Raw genomic sequence first — 18,529 nt, 5'->3', positions numbered from 1 at the left:
AGAACTCCAGGAAAAAAGAAAGCTTTTGTTTGAGGGAAGCAAGTTAAATATACACTGACTACTATTCAGCTGGGCTTGTGTGACAGTACCTGCTCACAAAGCAATCAGAAAATGGCTCTTGACTGCTCTCACTGCCTTATAACTGGATTAACATGAAATTATAACCAATGCAAACTGTTTACCTATGTACTGAGTGCAATCCATATTTCCTGTCCTAACTGCTCCTTCTTACCATCAAGCAATAATGAAATGAAGACAGAAGGAAAGTCATCTATAACAGGTATAAACACAAATGCACATATGCATACATCTGTATATAGCCACACAAATGTATGCCCCAGAAGGAGCTCCTATAACAGTGCAGTACAACAGGTAAGTGGGGTTGCTGCTTCCTCACTTGTTAAGTAACATCACAAGCCCCCAAGCAAAGGAATCTAGAACTACTAAGTAGAAAATAAGGAACTACAGTTTTAAACAAGCAAAAGGAGAAACCTGGGCTTCCTCTGAGAAAAACACTCTTCTCCTCCACACGGGCTCCACACTACTGAAACTGTCAATATTTGAACTACTTCACAAGCAAAGTGGGAATTGTACAGATTTTAAGTGTGGAAAGATGTAAGAGGCAGCTCACTGGAGTGAAATTGTATTGCAAGCCAGAAGTCATACAGAGATGAGCACAGAAACAAGATGTTTCATGCTGAGAAGAGATGCACCTGCTTTAGGTTAAAACAAATAATATTTATTTTTTAACACAGCCATTTGGCATGGGTTTATTCGTTTTTATGTGCATGAATAATGAGAAGCATGCATATCTGGGGGCCAAACAGCTCTTGGCTTACATAATTTGATTTCCAATTTTTCTTTGTTTTTTTTTTAATGGAACATGACTTATCAGTGGCAAGTTACAGTCAGATTCTAGAATTAGTTTTATAGAATGCAATGGAAGCAAAAATAAAAAGGAGGGGGAGGGGAGACAGAGATAAATGGGTTTTCTGTTACTTGTGCCCTATTTGATAACAATACGTTCAACAGTATACAAGTCTCCACAACTAAGACATGGGGAAATGCTTCAGTCAGAACACATTCCCAAGCACAGCTTGCACTTTCTATGCCAACAAACCTCTAAATCTAATACACTCCAGTTCCAGGAAAAGCCTCATAGGTTGCTATCTAGCTCTTTCAGAAGCAGTAGCCCATGTGCAACAAGCTGGTAACACTCCAAATTTCAGCAAATGAAAATAAATATTTTCCATCAACAAAGATCGTGTTAAAAAAAAAGTTTATAAACATTTATTGATTTAAAACTAAATTTTGAGATTTTGAATTCTCACCATGCTATTTCCCAAACAACTCAGTTCTGAAAATGAACCCATTCTACTGCTTCACTTTCTATGTTGAGTTGCCAATGTTAAAATTGCCAAGCGCATTGACACGGTGTTGCAATATAGACACCAGGTCTTGGACACTCTCTAGTCCCAAAACACAACTCTTGGAAAAAAAATACAGTACTAGCTATAGTTCAGAAAGATCAGCAGGTCAGCTGATAGCTACTCAATATATAATTCAGTGGAATGAGACTGATCAGACAAGCACACACTTAGACAACACGTGGATGAGTGAAGAGATTCCAGAAAGAAGAGAAATCAACTTCTAGCCAAGAATCAAAGCACAATTATAGGTAAACTGGAATTCTAAGTAGAAAGGAGGAATCTAGCTAGGAAGTCAGTGCCCACAGTTTAAGTATTTTAAAAAACCCAACCACAGCAAAGAACAGGATAAGAAAAAAAAGAGGGAATTATAAAAAAAAAGTAGTGAGAACCACAGATTAATTTAAGAGTGTCTGCCCAAAAGAACAAGGCTTTTAAAAGTACAAATCCAAAACATGTCACATAAAGCACTGATTTCTGTTGAAATACAAGCTGATCCAGAAAACAGCAAGCCCCATATCCATATCTATTTTAGAACAAACCCATGCAATAATTGTGTTTTAGTAATCTGCTCTGAAAATATTTTCTTGAAAGCATAGGAGAAAATAATAGTGTATTAAACTACAAAAATAATAGTGTATTAAACTACTAAAATGCACTAAACTACTGAAATATTATGACTGATTCAATAAATTCAGCCCTATGCAGGATTCCCAAAAAAATATACATACATGGAAAACTACTCCAACACATCTAAAATTAGGATTCCTTTTTCCCAAAATATGGCATCCTAAAAGGGTTCCACCAAAGTAAGTGAGACATTTCTCAGCTATTCAGGTGTTCCAAGGCAAACAAGTAGAATTCTTCATGTAAGCGTGCTACCCTCACCTGATTAAACAATCTATTTAGAATTACCTGTGCACATATGAAAGCTTAAAGGATCACCAGCACTACTCCAAAAAGATCTACCCTTCCTGTCTCGGGGTGACTTCACATCCATCGAATTTCTTTAATCTTTTCTCACCTAACCCATTTGTCCATTTAGGAGCCTCAGCATTCCTTCACATATTACACCCACACCCATTATCCTTTCCTCTTGCTACTTGAGAAGGACAGAATTCCAACTGATGTTGCACATAAAACCAACAAACTTCAAAAGTCATGCTCCAAACAAGCATCTTGTACTAAGCTAACAACACCATAAATCTGATACAAATTATTTCGTGCCTACTTTTCTAAATATCCTTGGAACACTACAGCAAGTCAGAGTGGACTCCAGAGGAGCTCTCTTGATTGCTGGATATGCAAGTTTCAATCTGGCTGCCTCAAACTTTATCAGCTGAAGGAAGAAAATTGAAGCTGCAGTCTCTGAAGCTTATAGAAGGGTCATAAATTGAGGTACAGCACCAGCACCACACAAGCATTTAAAAAAAGACATCAGACCCCTAACATGGGGCATTGATTTGGCAGTTACAAGAAAGTTCATTTACACTGTGTATAAAGTATAGAGACATTAATGTATGTAATCCACATTTACATGTAAGTAAATATATTTCTGTCCTTGAATTTAAAGGACAATTAAACTGGTTTTTTGGAGAGCAATAAGTTGTTTAAAACTTGAAAAGTGTTATTTCATTTCTGGCAAGGGTATGTTTCCCTACATACAAGTGACATCTTAAAAAGGCAAAGAACCAGTCTAAGCCAGGATACCCAAATAGTAATAAAAAACCCCAAACAATTCTTAATTCTAAATACCTAAATTTTAGAAAAGTAAGAAGTGAACTTGGGACAGATGACAAGATGCCTAGTCTATATGCCTAAGACAAACCAACTGTACGAGTATACAAAATGATTGAAGCACTATGAATTACAACAAGGCAGCTAGGGAACCTGCAGCTTTATTTATTATGAGGACTGTCTTTCAATCATTTTTTGCAAACCAGGGAAAATCATCAGTTTAGAAAGAGATAGTTCAGGCAAGTTCATGAAAAATTGCAGCCCATGGGAAGGACTCACATTGGAGAGGTTTGTGGAGAACTGTCCCTTGTGGGAGGGACCCCTCTCTGGGGGATGGAGAGAAGTCCTTCCACTAAAGAGCAAGTGGCAGCAGTGTGATAAACTAACCACAACCCCATTCACTGTCCCCTGTGCCACTGGCAAGAGGAGGTAGAGTATCAGGAATAGAGTAAAGCCAAGGCAGATGGGAGTGATGGGGCAAGGTATTTTTAAGGCTTACTTTTCATTATCTTATCCTGATATGATTGGTAAAACTGCTGCTACAGAACTGAAGGGGAAACTATAACTACACACAGCTCCTGGCAGCTTCCTTAAGTTGCAACACTTTTACCAACACAGGGCCATATCCTCACCTGGCTGTCTCTTCACAACATGCAAAGTCCATTCATCTGAACAAAAAAAGCTATTGAAAAACACTGATGTTATATGGTCTTAACACCTATTGACCAACCTGATTTTAGAATCATAGAATCATTTAGGTTGGAAAGGGTCTTTAAGATCAAGATTTTTAACTGCTTTGACAACATCAAAAGATTTTCTTGACAAGAACTGCATTCAAAATCAGAGCTCTTTGCAAGAATACAGTCCCAGCTATATTTATGACTGCTCTTTCTGTCCCTGGGGGTGTTCTCAGGAGTTCAGTACAGCACAGCTGTTGAAGATGTCACCCAGGGTTGCACAAGCCAGAAAGCAGAAGTGTTTGCAAGTCTTGTTCTTTGCCAGAAACATCTTTTTAGACTAACACCAAAAAGCAAGGTTCATTCCCCCAGAGTAAGCAATAGGATTAGGTCAGAGGTGCCACACTATCTTTGCCTGCAGGCAGCACACCAACACTGAAAGACGTCCTAGAAGCCAGGAATAAGCTGGGAATCAAGCTAGATCTCTCATACCTTTCACAGTAATCAGTTTCAGACATGTGAAATCACCATTACTTAGCCCTGAAAAGGACTCAAATAGAAATATACTGGCAAATTCACATGAAAACGGTCCAAAATTAGCAACACATTAATAGGCATTCAGGTAAACAAGACAGGTATTCAGACTGAGGCAACACAAGGGCAGTGGCAGGACTCCTGCAGCTTAAGTATTAAGAAATATGCCTGCAGGAGTCTTTGAACAAATTCACAAAGGCAATTTTTTCTTACATAAGCATAATTACTGCAATCTCAAGCATCAGATGCTTTGCTTTTAATTCTATTAAAGTGGTTAGCAGGAACAAAAATAGGTAAATTACATGGTCACTCTTGCATACCCAGCTAGTACATGTGACTATTTACCCAGCTTTAAGCAAAGCTGCTCTTCTCCTCCTCAGCCTCTCATTTGAAATCACTGGAGAAAGACAAAAAAGTGTCTCAACCAAATGCTGCAAAGCCTTTTTAGCACCTTTTTTAGCCTCCCATTACTACTTCCTCTATTCAAAGAGTAAGCTTGTTAAGTGTTTTTCCAAGACATTTGTGACATTTATCCCTTAAATGGATAATATCCTTGAAAGAGAACCCCCTACCTAAACACTTTTGTTCACATAGAGCAATTTATAGAAAACATAAGAACTCTTCAGACAGGAGCTCTTGACAGAAAATGCACAAAACCCAATGAAAGTCTCTGCCAAACCTTCCTGAACCTTTGGAAAACACTAAATTACAGTCTGATTTGCACAAAGCAATTTGTTTTAATTCAAAATAATATGGAATTTTTTCTTGTTACTCATATATACACTAATTTGTATGCAGGCACACACAGAAACAAAATCTTTTTTTCTGATATTACTCTATTTAAACACAAATAAGAGCATCATGAAGTGGCTGCTTAATTAGAATTTCATATTCATCCTTAACTTGATACGATTCAACACTAACTGATAACACAGTTTGCTTCCTATAGAGCAATTCTCGATATAATCTTCACCTTAAATTTTGCTAAAACTCAGTATCAGATTTACTGACCTAAATATACTACTATGAAAGTAAGTACCAAATGAAATTTATTTAAAAAATAAAGACCTTAAGCTTCCCCATGAGCAAATAAAAAGCATAAAGGTGAGCCACTAAAGACTGTTAGTTAAGTCTTCTGACTTCAAGTCTTACCATATTTCTGCTGTCACACAACACCAGACTTGTGGACCCAAATGGAAAAACACAGCACTGCTTGTCCATAGGGCCACAATTAACCAAACTACTACAACCCAGGTGAGAAAAAAACCACTAGAGCACTTCTTCAGATCTGGAGCAAGCTTTGCCACCTAAGCAGACTTCATATAACTATACTCTCATCAAACACAAGCCTTCTGTCTTTACCTTCAAAGTCCTTCATAATCTGTCAATGCACCTCATCTCCCATCTCCTGGTCATTTCCCAGTCAAGACCAATTTCTGCTTCCAGCATTCTTTGGTGGCAGTCTCTACCAGCTGTCAGGTAAGAATGTGTCTGGTATTGTGACAGTCATGCTTGTGGGCTTCTCCACTGCCTCCACAATATTATCCTATTCCTTCACAACTTTCTTTGTAATGCCTCATGAAAGGAACAACGCTCAGTTGTCTGTATGCTGATCCAAACTGCTTGGTTTCCCTGTGTGCCTCTAAGTGCTTCAACCTAACAGACTTCCCCAGTTCCATAAATAATTACCCTTGGAGTACAGGGAACCTTCATATACATCAGCATATTTCTGGTGCACTGTGTTCTGCTTAAAGGCAAGGACTCAAATATGAAACAGTAATACAAATAACACAGTTGTCCTTGATCTCCTCATTTGCATCAGTTCCAAGACAAAAATCCACAGAATTCAAGGTGGAACATGAAGAATAATCTTGTTGTTAGTTATAATGGCAGGAAGGTGAAGAAAACAGACACGGGCTTACAGGCTGGTCCTTCCCAATTTGCACTACCTGAATTTAAAGCCTCTGGTTTGGGCATGGAGATATCTTAGCACAGAGAGAGGAAGAGAAAGAAGCAAAGAATTTCAAATATATTAAAAAAAAAAGAATGTGTAGAAGAGAAAAGAGTTAAGAACAGTCCAACAAAACAAAGAGAGAAAACCTCTCATAGGAAAACCAGCAGTCAACACAGATTTTAAAAAGTGGTTTCAATTCTATATGAAGCTCAGAGATTTAATATATAGAGATAGGTAATGAGAAGAACATAAAATACTGGAACTTAACCACTTTCTAAAACAAAATATAGCACTCATAAAGAACAGAGTCAGGACAGTTAATTACTATAACTTAAATACAAGTCAAGCAAACTTCAGAATCACATTAAAGTGTTTAAGAACAGATTTAAAAATCATACCAACATATTTGAGAACATTATAAATGCTCATACTTAAAACTCAGTGCTGCAGAAGATTAGTTCAATAGAAAAAAAAAAAACAGGCAGAGTTGCATTCGGCTGAAAGACATCAAAAAGCAATGTGAAACACCTCACAGCCAAATTCTATTTCAAGTACTGACACTAACCAAAGCCATAACCAAAAGCACACATACAAAGCTTGTTCAATAGAACATCCCTTTACTCACTGCAAAGTTAATGCACTTCAGCTTCATTTTCTTGTAAAGTATCCACATTTGACACTTGGGCTTTAGAAACAGTTGTACCAGATGTAGAAAAGGAGAAAAAGGAAACAAAGCACAGAAGAAAAAGGGGAAAAGCAAAGACCTTCAAAATGTAAATACCACTACTTCTACAGAATTCTGGATTTTGTACATCATTAAGTGATCTTACCACTTATACAATAGTTCTGCTTAGAAAAAGAATTGTTGCATAAAACTAGAAGTTGAGCCATTACTGTCTAATCCAAGCTTAGCTGAGGAGATGCTGCAATAAGCATGAACAACAAAAAAACCTAACTAAAGTAATACTGAAGCTGAACTAACGATGACACAGCTTCACAGTAAAACATATATATACAAAAGCACCCCAGGGCACTGATACTCTTCAAAGATGTGAGCAAAACCCTCTCTTTCTTTTTACAAAATCTGTCGGGTCACTGAATAATAGCTTCAAACAATGCCATGTATTTTAACCTTCATATATCTTCAACAGAAAAATTGCTTGAAATAGCATCTTTCCAAAGAAAACACATCTCACTGAGCTGAGGTCAAGAACTTTATTTTTTGCTCAGGTGAAATAATCCCTGTGCTCATTAGAGGTCTCACCTGAGGAAGGAAATACAGGGTCAAGCCAATCAATTTGAGAACTAAACTAAGCTTTCTTGCTAATTATGCTCTTCACTGACATGAAGTTCCTGGCAGAACAGTTCCAACTGGAGCTAAACTCACTGAAAGTTCATTTCACTACCATTTTCCACAGAAATATTTAATTTCATTTGTATTTTTATTCACTGATTACAAAAAGTTTTATGACAATTGGTTTTAGCCAAGTACACGCCACACTTTGAACACTCTCAAATAGTAATTCAAAAAAATGAAATTCAACTTGTCAGCTTTTTAAACCATATCCTCAGAAAACAGCATAAAAGTGTTCTCATCCACATTCTTGTTCATCAAAGATAATCCTTCTATGGCACAGACCCAAATTTTACCCTCCTGAGCATACATACCAATGAATAATTTGTTCAAATGTCAGTTGCAATTTTCAAAACTCTTTTCTTGCCTCTGAATCTTAAACATCTGTAACAAATACTTGTTTTGAGAGGGCTTTACATTCATGACACTTGACCTTTTGATGTATGCACCACAAAATTTAAGTTTCAAATACCATGCAAGCAGGAAATCTGATCATTTCAGCAGTAGCCATCTGCAAGGTCCAATATCAAATATTAGTTCTGGGTTGCACAAAGTCATGGGCTACAAATATTTTTCTGCAATTCATAATTAGTCGCAATTTGCTACTCCCAAAACCACACTTCTCATGGAACATCTGGTCTCAAAAGCTAACCCTAACATTGGAAAAGTACTTAATATTTGGCTGGTGGTGTGTATATATGCACATCCACATATGCACACAGATTAAGTGTAACTACAGAATTCAAGCATGTCCTCTGTGGGTAGCTAGGACTAGAGATTTCTACTCCAGCAAAAAAGCCTCTTAGTTCTGTAACTGTAAAAGGATATATCAAGAAATATCAAACAACAGGAAAGTGTTTTCCAATGTTCTTGCTGCCTTGTACCTAGTTATTAACATTAAATGTTAACAGCTCATCAAGCTCCCTACCAAACACTTGAGTTTTTCACAAACTGAAATTTTCGTTTGCATGATCCTTAATATAAGTGAAGCACTGTTGAAATCAAAATGTGAACAAGGTTTTTAGAAAACCAACAAGCCAAATAAACTTGTAAGCCTCTCTAGAATTAAAGTACTATGCTGATTAAAAAAACCCCACAAGTTCAACATTAACATAACCAAGTACTTTGGTTAACTAAGTTAGACATATGACAAAAATTGAGGCACTGCATATTTTAGCTTCATTATGTCAGAAGGAAACTTTACCTGAGCCTGTAAAAACAGCCTAATGCACAAACTACTCTGAGCAACTAAAAGAAAGAAAAATCCCTGAAGACCCTTACATACAAGTCTTCCAAATACACTCAAGCAAGCAGTATAATTTCTAAAGGTAAAAATTACTTAGACTCCAGGATCTTCAAAGCATTCCTTCAATAACAGCAACACAACTTTTGAGAAATGCCTAGTGCTGATTTGTGCCACATACAGCTGACTCAAGCAACCAGTACTGCTGATTGGGAGACAGAAGCCAGAAGAACACAGGATGCTATATTGCTCTTGAAATCCATTTCTTCTCTAATCATAGGAAAAACCTCTCAGAGCACTATTAACTTGCTTTCATATCTGCAAGAACACAGCTACAGCTGATAAAGAGTTTTAAAATAAACATAAAGGAAGATATTAGCCATGACAAGAAGAAAAATATGAGCCTCTCAGAAAATAAAAGGGATCCCAACTTCACATACCAGATTCTTCAGAAGAGGTTCAAGAAAGTGGCCTACAAAAACTCTTATTCTCACGAACCTCACCATGTTGGAAAAGCATTCATGACATTTCTTACCTGAGCCCCATCCTTTAACTTCAAGATGCATTCCATTGTATTGATAGTGATGACAACTGGTTCTGATCCCAATTTCGTCCATGGCACATGAATCCGAAGCTCATGAATATGCCCACTTAAAAAAGTAAATGGCAGTTTCAGCTCCTAACAACAACAAAGAATGTAGAATTAACTACTGAAACATATCAAAATTCCAGACACATTTGTAACTCAAAATAGTAATGTTCTATCACAAGTCAAAAGTTATTCTCCCTCCCCTAATCAGCAGTGTGCCACAGGACCTGGCATTTGCCTTTATAATCACTCACACGATTATGTCACAATTAGTCTGTTCCAAGGAGACATTTGGGTTACCATGTCCTTGATAATAAAAGATAACTTAAAATGACCTCTCCCTCACACGAAGCTACTGCAAACTGTTTCACCATTCAAGGTACAGGTAGAAACAGACAGAGTGAAGGTAAATACTTCAATTGATATGCAACCAGTATTACCATGAAGATCACAAATTTGGAATTAAATATTGGCAATGCCACAGTAAGGCAATTTCTTTTGAAATATTTTAGTGCTTAAGAGTTCTAAGAGCTCAGTTCTCGTAAGACTGGCCCATTGTTGCCCCTTTCACATCCAACTACTTAGTAAATACAAAGTTATTAAATTTTTCATTGGCAAAACCAGAATCCTACACAGCAAGGTCTAATGTAGAGGTCTTACTGGTTTAAAAACTTGTGCAAGTCAGTCCAGAACTTGTAAGAAATGCCTGGGCATTCCATCCAACACAGACCACAACTCAGGCTGAGTTCCCTGAGCAGCCTCAGGGGATCAACTGCTGCCCGCAGCAATTCAGCAGGAAATAAGGTGCCAAAGTTTAAATTAAAAATACTCAACTAAGTAAATTGGGGCACATACAATACAAAGTGTACAAAGTGTTGCAACTTCCCAGTAGATTCAGGTGTTATGCAAAAAATTAGTTCAACACTTAACCAACAGAAGGGTCAGGCCAGAGAGCTGGTCCCAGGACTGTCAATCAAGATTGGAATAAAGAAAACAATTGTTTACTGTAAAATAAAGCAGCAATATTTGGTATGTTAGAATTTTAAGTCAGCATTCTCGATATGAAGCATTCTAATGCTCAGGTTTCAGGGATGCTTCATCTTTTCACCCTCCTAATCTCATATTCTGATTTTTTTACTATCAAGTCTTAAAAGTTTTAATGGAGAAAAAACAACACATCTTCACTTCAAGTGAAGTGAAGTATATACCTTATAGCCTGGTATTGTCATCATCTTAGTTGCTGGGAGCTACAAATGCAGTGTATTCTCAGGTTGAGAAATAAGTGAATCTAAGTCTCCTAGATACAGGGAAGCAGTTTTGGCAGCCTACAATGACCATACAGTCCAACTGCCTGACCAATTCAGGGCTGACTAGAAGTCAAAATATGTTATTAAGGGCATTCTCCAAATGCCTTTTACACACTGACAGGCTTGGGGCATCCACCTCCTCCAGGAAGCCTGTTCCAGGGTTGGACCACCCTCAGTAAGAAGATGCATCCTGATGTCCAGTCTAAGCCTCCTGTGGTGCAGCTCTGAAGCATTCCCACATGTCCTATCCCCAAATACCAGGGGGAAGAGCTCAGCATCTCCCCTCCGATATCTCCTCCTCAGGAAGCTGTAGAGAGCTGTGAGGTCACCCCTCAGCCTCCTTTTCTCCAAATGAAACAAGCCCAAAGTCCTCAGTCCCTTCAAACAGGACATTGCCTCCAGGCCTTTTCACCACCTTTGTTGCCCTCCTCTGGACATATTCTCATCCTTTACCCTCATTCTTCAGCTGTGGGGCCCAGAGCAGCACACAGAGCTCAAGGAGAGGCTGCACCAAGGCTGTACAGCATGACAGTCACTTGTCACCAGCTGGGGATGCTGAGTTTGATGCACCCCAGGAAGGGGTTTGTCCTCTGAGCCGCCAGGGTGCATTGCTGACTCCTGCTGAGCCTGCTGCTGACCAGCACACACAGGTTCTTAACTGTATTTTGGTAAACTCAGGAACACAAAACTTTCAGGACTGCAGAATTACCCTGGCAAACCAGGGCTTAAGCACCTTTTCCCCATTGCTCAGATTAGGTACATGCATCTCATTCAACACAGAATTCCTATGAATGAACAGATGTTACTCAGAGAAGGTCCATGAAACTCAGAAATCAAGCAGGTAAGTTGTTAGGGAATGTCAAGCAAATATCTACCAGTGGATCCAGAAAGCCTCTTTTCCTGCACTGCTTGACTCTAGACCTATCCTTGCTGTACAGAACTTCAATATGAATAAAATTTGGGGACAAGGGCATTTTGCATTTACTATTTGATATGTACTATAAAGCCTTAAAGTATGCCTACACAATATTTCTATGAAGCTAGCTAATGTAATTTTTTGCCTAAATATATTGAAATAAATACGTTTATCAGTGATAAATTCATGAATAATTAATATATAATCAAATCTTAGTTTTATGTTTTGAAAGCCCCCTAAAAAGTTTTTGTTTCTTAAGCGGTTATGTCTCCTAAGTTAAGAGTTGGAATCATCACCATTTACACCTGTAACAGGTTTACATCTTGAGAGTCCTCAGGATGACTAGAAGCAAGTCAACTATTCTTACCAATACCTACATCATCACAGCAACAACAGCAGCTAAGAGAAGCAATTTCAGAGAACACTTTCCCCCATTCTGCAGCTGATACCTTCTAAACCTTTCTACTGGTACAATCAAAAAGGTTATCCAGTATCCAGGAGCTAAGAGTATTGTGTATTCACTGCCAACAAAATCTTCTGAGGAGGAAACTACACAAAATTATAGCTCTATTTTTTTGCCAAGTACAGTTTTCAGTTTGTAAATTAGTTTTTGGGCCTTAATGAGTACTGATTAATGAAGTATAAAAAACCACACCCATCTCACACTACAAAAACTCAACTCCTCCTTCAGCCATGCTTACACAAAGTCACAACTAATTTCAAGTCCCCCTTCTAAGAGATGACAGTTTCAGACTTTCTAATTAAAAGTTCAAAGAAAATTATTGATTTGTTTTTACCAAGTGTTTTTTCTTCATCTTGTTCACTACTATACTTCAGGATTTTAGCCAAAAGCCTCTCCTAAAAATTCAGCCCTAGGCACACAAGCAACACAAATAAAATTGTCATCCAGACAGTTTTAGTTTAGTTAAGAAACTGAAAAGCAAATATTGGGCTGTTTACCTACAGATCTTGCTATATGATTAATCATACAATAACTTAAGTAGTATCTTTTGTCCCAGAGCTTTTTTTTGAGGGTGGAGGGGAATTGGGGAAACACATGAAGTGTGGCACAGAAATAAATTATAAAAAACATGGAATCTAAAACTACATTACAACATAAGAGACTGCTTTCAGAGATCAAGGCAGCAAACTACCACTGTTAACAGTAACAGAAATAAACTCTCATTCTGGACTTGTCAATGTATAAGTTTTTGTCACTCATCAATACCACAATGTCTGTTTAGATCCTGGCTCCTCTTTACTTCAAAAGGCATCCTAGAATAGCTGCTTTTCCACTATTTGCAGGATGGATTTAACACATTCTCCCTTTTGTCTACTTAACCACAAGATATTGAAAGAAACAGAAGTAGGAATTATTTCAAAATAAAGGTGATAAAAGCAAATACGCAATATATTTAGAAGGCAGTTCTCTTTCAAAGGAAATTTAGATACAAATGTTATCTGTCAGTAAGGAAACCCATTGTCCTGGTTACAGCCAGGGCAATTAGAATAAAGCAATGTAGAGAACTCTTTGTTGTACTGTTCAGTAGACAATACAAATGTGTGCCAAATTAAGCAACTTGCTGATAACACAACATAACACAGAACATTTTTATTCCTGTTTCCTATGCAATCTTTCTCCTTTCATTAAGTACTGCTTTAAATTCTAAATATTTCTTCTAGACCCACAACTGATTAAACGTCACATTTTAGATTTTCTATTTAATCATATAAATCCTTCACAAAAAAAAATATGTATCATTAAAACCAAATTTCTGGGCTTGACCCATAAATAACTGACTAACATGTAAGACTGCAGACTAGATGATCATAATTCCCCTTTGCCTAAACTCTACCCTTGCTCTAAAACACAAGACTGTTCTAAAAGTTGGGATGATAGGCAAGTACTCGTTCTCCACATCAGTGTTAACTCAAATACCTTTTCTTCACAGTCAAGGCTGTATTTCACAAGTAACCATGACATATAAAAGAGACTTAAAATAAGGATATTTCAATGTTCCCATTGACTATTCCCAAAAACTATTTTAAGTACATTAGAATTTTTCATGTTTCTTTCTATACAAATTGTTTTTAGATCAAGGTATCCTTTGTCTTCCAAAGACTACTTAATCCTTCCCTTCCACATTTGCAAAACAGCTAAAAACTAATTATGGGAATATACACAAGCAGCAAGAAGAGATCACGATGCATGTCATCTTTCTGGCACCACTGTGTCAACACATATACTACACACAAGCTACTTACCAAGTTCAGAGGTAGTTCTGTTACCTCTAGTACTACAGGGACTTCACACAAAACTTGACAAAAGTGCTCTAAACGCTTTTCCAAAAAGCAATATTTAAAGTATTAATTTCAAAATTTTATTACAAATTACTTTCTTGAAGTAGTTTTTGTAGAATGTGCATATTACGTACAAATGGAAAATTTCTTGGAATGTTCAGTCTTCTAGTAATTGAATTGTTCAGGATAGGAAAAAAAAGTCAAAATTTTATTAGATTTAATCATGAACTAGAAACAATTATAATAAAATCAACTGCCTATTCAGAGAGTGACACAATTATATACAAAAGCTACACTGTAGCTAGAAGATTCAAGCTGAGTACAAACTAGTACTTGACTTCCACTACAGAACTGGTTTGTACAAAAAAAAGGGGGACAGAGAGAAGGACAGACCCATAAGAGTTATTACAATGACATTCAGTTTAGTTTAATGACAGCATGAAACTTACATGAATATATGTAAAAGACAGATAAAGTATTTTCAGATACTGGAGTATTCTCTTCACATTTGGTAAATTTTCTGTCAACAACTGTCATTCATCTGATCTCAAGAGGTATTGGCTCCAGCTTGGTCAAAAAAACAAATTAAAATATACTATAAGACAAACAGCAGTTTATGCTTTGTTCTTATCTGTCCTTTGGGATTCTGTTGGGTGGCTCAGAATAGCACAACACGACATGGGATTAACATCAGCTGAAGTATATAGAGCAGGAAGCACACACTTGTTACCAAATCTGCTCTAAAGTGCTTTGTCCAGGTAGTTTGGCACCTATGCTAACACTCCCCAAAACCACAGGAGTGTTAGCATAGGTGCCAAACTACAAAAACCATTTATAACTCCACAGAAGATGGAATTCTCTGAAAATGATTAAGGCTCTAGACAAACACATCCAGGATAGATGGATTTGTATCTAAGAACCTGAAGCATTAAATTAAAGCTGTGTTCATGTCAGGTAAAGAGCAGGGAACCAGGCTGGGGATCATAACCCAGGACAGAACAATGTTACAAGAGCAGAGCAGTTAAGGGGACTAACTTTGGGTATCATGAATCCATCCAGGAAGAGAGCCCAACTAAAATGATATAGATTGGTCATTTTTAGACACCAGCTTTTCAAGGGAGCTCCTGACAGCTGCAAGGGACTGGATACTTTGCATTACCACATAGTGCTTACTCAAAGAGTTTTGCTGAGCAGAAATAAACAGCATAATAAACATCATCCCCTCCACAGGAAAAATTTAAAAAAAGAGGAAGGCACTCTAAATACCCACTGGACCCATTCTCATCTGTGGGTCCAGACAATTTCCAAAGAACAAGAACCAAATGAAGATAACTACATTTTACAAGCACCCAGCCAAATAACGTAAAAACAATGAGTCTGAGCTAAATGTTGCATCCATCACATATTCACATTCCCATGACCATACCCAAATGGCCATGGTACATATGGCAGTATTTGCCACAAGAGCCATGACATTATCAGGTTGAGCTGGATATTTAGGAAGCCAGTTCATGGGCAGACAAAGATGAAACAAGGGATCACCTACCAGCAAACTGCAACTACTGGAAAGGAAACACCATCGATGACAGCAGCAAAATTTTTATAGTGACAGGTAATAAGTTTGATAGCAAGTTTGATATATCCATCCCAAGTCACCATTTGTTATTAGGACAAACTTTCTCTCCATACAGCAGAGCACTGAAACAGTTTACCCAGAGAGGAGCTTTTCACAAGACAGAGTTCAAGACCCAGTTGAAGAAAAACACATCATGTCTGACATAATGCTGGCAACAGCCCTGCTCAAAACAGGTTGGACTAGATGACCTCCAGAAATCCTTCCAGATCAACCATTCTTTGTACGTATGCATTTAAAAATGCTCATGGGGGAACACATCCTACAGAAAATCAGCTGTATGGACAAGTAATAGACTTGTATTGTACTTGTATGTACTCAGTAATAGATTTGAGAGAAAATACAGAGGTTATGAAACACTTGAAGCAAGACAAGTGAGGTTCTTCAAAAAGCACAGAAAACAAGAGCAAGATCTCTTGTAAGATTCTCTTCTTCCAAAACAGGTTCAGAGATTCCTAATTAACCATATGTATATTTTTCACATTTTAAAAGGTGTTCCCTTTTAAAAAGAGACTCGCAGTCGCCCCAGCCTATTCCACTGCCTCATAATCAAACACATAAATGAGATTTTCATTTATGTCTAACCTAAGTCTCCCAACATGCAATTTATTCAATTGCTTCTTGTCAGATCCAAATAATTCTTGCCCTATCTTGTCTCACCTTATTTTAGTCAACATTAAAAACACACTCCCTGTATATTTTATTCTTCTTTCAAGGGATGCATTTACTAAATTTCCCGTTCTTTGCTGCATTTCTCTCAGCTCCTTCACTTGCTTGGACTACATCTGGCCACAGAACTCCAGCTAAGCCCTGCTACTCCATGCACAACAGAAAGAAGCTTTATCAGTCTCACACACTCGAGTTGTTAACCCAGATAAGCATGAAAGGAAACCATCCCTATGCTAAGGTTTTACCACTGCATATTGACAGCAGTCTCCAAATTCTGTATCTAGTGTTTTACTTGGTCAAACTTGTTTTTTTAAGGCTAAGTTTTACTGTGTCTTTGATTTAATCCACAGAAACCAGATGATCAAATCTATTCCTCAATTACTCAAGCATAGATACAACTGGAACAATAAAATCTGAAGTTGGAAAACAATACAAAGCACAAATGGGTTTACTATTCGTAATTAAAAAGAGATCCCACTTTACTTGGTGACCTTTCAACTTAGTTACTATATGTAATTTGTAAATATGACTGGAAAAGCAATTTAATTAATGCTCCTACCATAAAACAATAGTTACTGAAAGAAGAAACATGTCTACAAAAAAGCCTCTCTTCACACTCCATAACTTACAGAATGTGTAAAGAATTACCATTCACTGCTAAACAAATGGCATGAAATTAAAGCAAGAATAACTAAGGGGGGAATAGTTGCATAAGAAGAAAACCAGCAAGCAGTAAGTTACTACTTAGCTGTGCAGACCAATCTAAAATAATTCAGACAACTTCTTTTAAATCAAAGACACGGACTGTAACTGCTATAAACATAAGATACCTGTTCAAGTACATCCAACTTTAATTCCAGTTTACTGAGCACAACGTCTCCTCCCCAGAGTGACAACTGCAGATCTGAAGGCTTCAAGTTCTTTATGTAGCGATTCACATAACTCATCAAAATAGGAGTTACATAGGACTCCAGCATTCTGGAAGATCTCTGTATTACAGGTCAAGCACTAGGAAAAGGACAAGAAATTGAGATGTCAGTTACATAGCTCCAGTCTAATTTTCAATAATGCAACACTCATTGTTCTAATGTATGAAAATAATTCTAAACATCATTTACAGTCAGAGGTTCATGCAGTTACATACAAAAATAAAATGTGTAGAAAGATGCGAGCACATCTATTTATATGTATGAATTTTCAGGTGACATATAATATATATGTATATTCACATACACATATCTGTGTGTATGTGTGTATATATATATATATATACACATATATATATCAGAACTATTAACTAGCTTGTCCAAAAGAAAAGCCAAAGAAACAAACGAAGAAACAGAAAAGATGATCAAGCAGTCCACGACACTTTCACACAGCATTTAAGTGACAGGAAAACTCCTTTTTTGGAGTCATCAAAAGGATACATTTGGAAAACATCAAAAAAGGGTAACTCCTAACTGATAAGAGGCCACACTAAAATACCGCCGTAGATGCACCTCACCGGTCTCAGCACCGTGTACAAGGCAACTCTGCCAGTTTCGCGCCAGCCTGAACTCCAAGAACTCAATATCCTTCACGAACCGAGCTGAGGTTATGTTAAGGTCTGCCATCACTCCCATCCCTCCCCACATCCTTTCCCAAACCCCGCCGTCCTGAGGAGATCCTTCCCCGTCCCGTCACCGCCGCGGCTTCACCCGGATACCTTCCCAAACCCGGGAACCCCGCGCCCGTACCTTCGGGACACATCCTCGCACGTCCCTCCCGCGGGCCCACGCCCCCTCAGGGCCCCTTTACCTGGCCCTGCACAGCGCCCCGAGGCTCCGCGCCCACCGCGGGCCGGCCGGGCCGCGGGAGCGCCGCGCACACAGCGCCTCCGGCAGCGCCTCCCGCCCCGGCTCCGCCGATGGGCGCTTCCGGGTTCCCTGGCGCATGCGCGCTGCTCCGCCCGCCCTCGGCCGGAAGCGTTTGGCGCGAGCGCGGGGCGGGGCCAGGCGGTGGCTCTGAGGGCAGTGAGGTCACGTGCCCTGCGGGGGCGGGGCTGGGGTTCTCGGCGTCCCCGTGAGGCGGCGGGCGCTCCCGGGTCGTGTGACAGTGACAGGGGCGCGGAGCGAGCGAGGCTGGGAGGGCCTCCGAGGTCATCGAGTCCAGCCTGTGACCCAACAGCACCATGTCAACCATACCATGG

At 38.5% G+C, this 18,529-nt stretch overlaps 1 protein-coding gene across 1 annotated transcript in view; it reads right to left on the bottom strand.

Annotated features, from left to right (window-relative positions):
• Window positions 1-18,262, bottom strand: part of VPS13B (vacuolar protein sorting 13 homolog B) — a 430,139-nt gene extending 411,877 nt beyond the window's left edge. The window contains 3 exon segments of the mRNA XM_030963535.1: window positions 9,462-9,605; window positions 17,172-17,349; window positions 18,139-18,262. Coding sequence (XP_030819395.1) covers window positions 9,462-9,605; window positions 17,172-17,318 — 291 coding nt within the window. The 5' untranslated portion in view covers window positions 17,319-17,349; window positions 18,139-18,262.
• Window positions 18,263-18,529: the final 267 nt, after the last annotated feature.

Source organism: Camarhynchus parvulus, chromosome 2 (assembly GCF_901933205.1).
Source record: "Camarhynchus parvulus chromosome 2, STF_HiC, whole genome shotgun sequence".
Lineage (NCBI taxonomy): Eukaryota > Metazoa > Chordata > Aves > Passeriformes > Thraupidae > Camarhynchus > Camarhynchus parvulus.
This window is presented reverse-complemented; position numbering and strand designations above follow the sequence as displayed.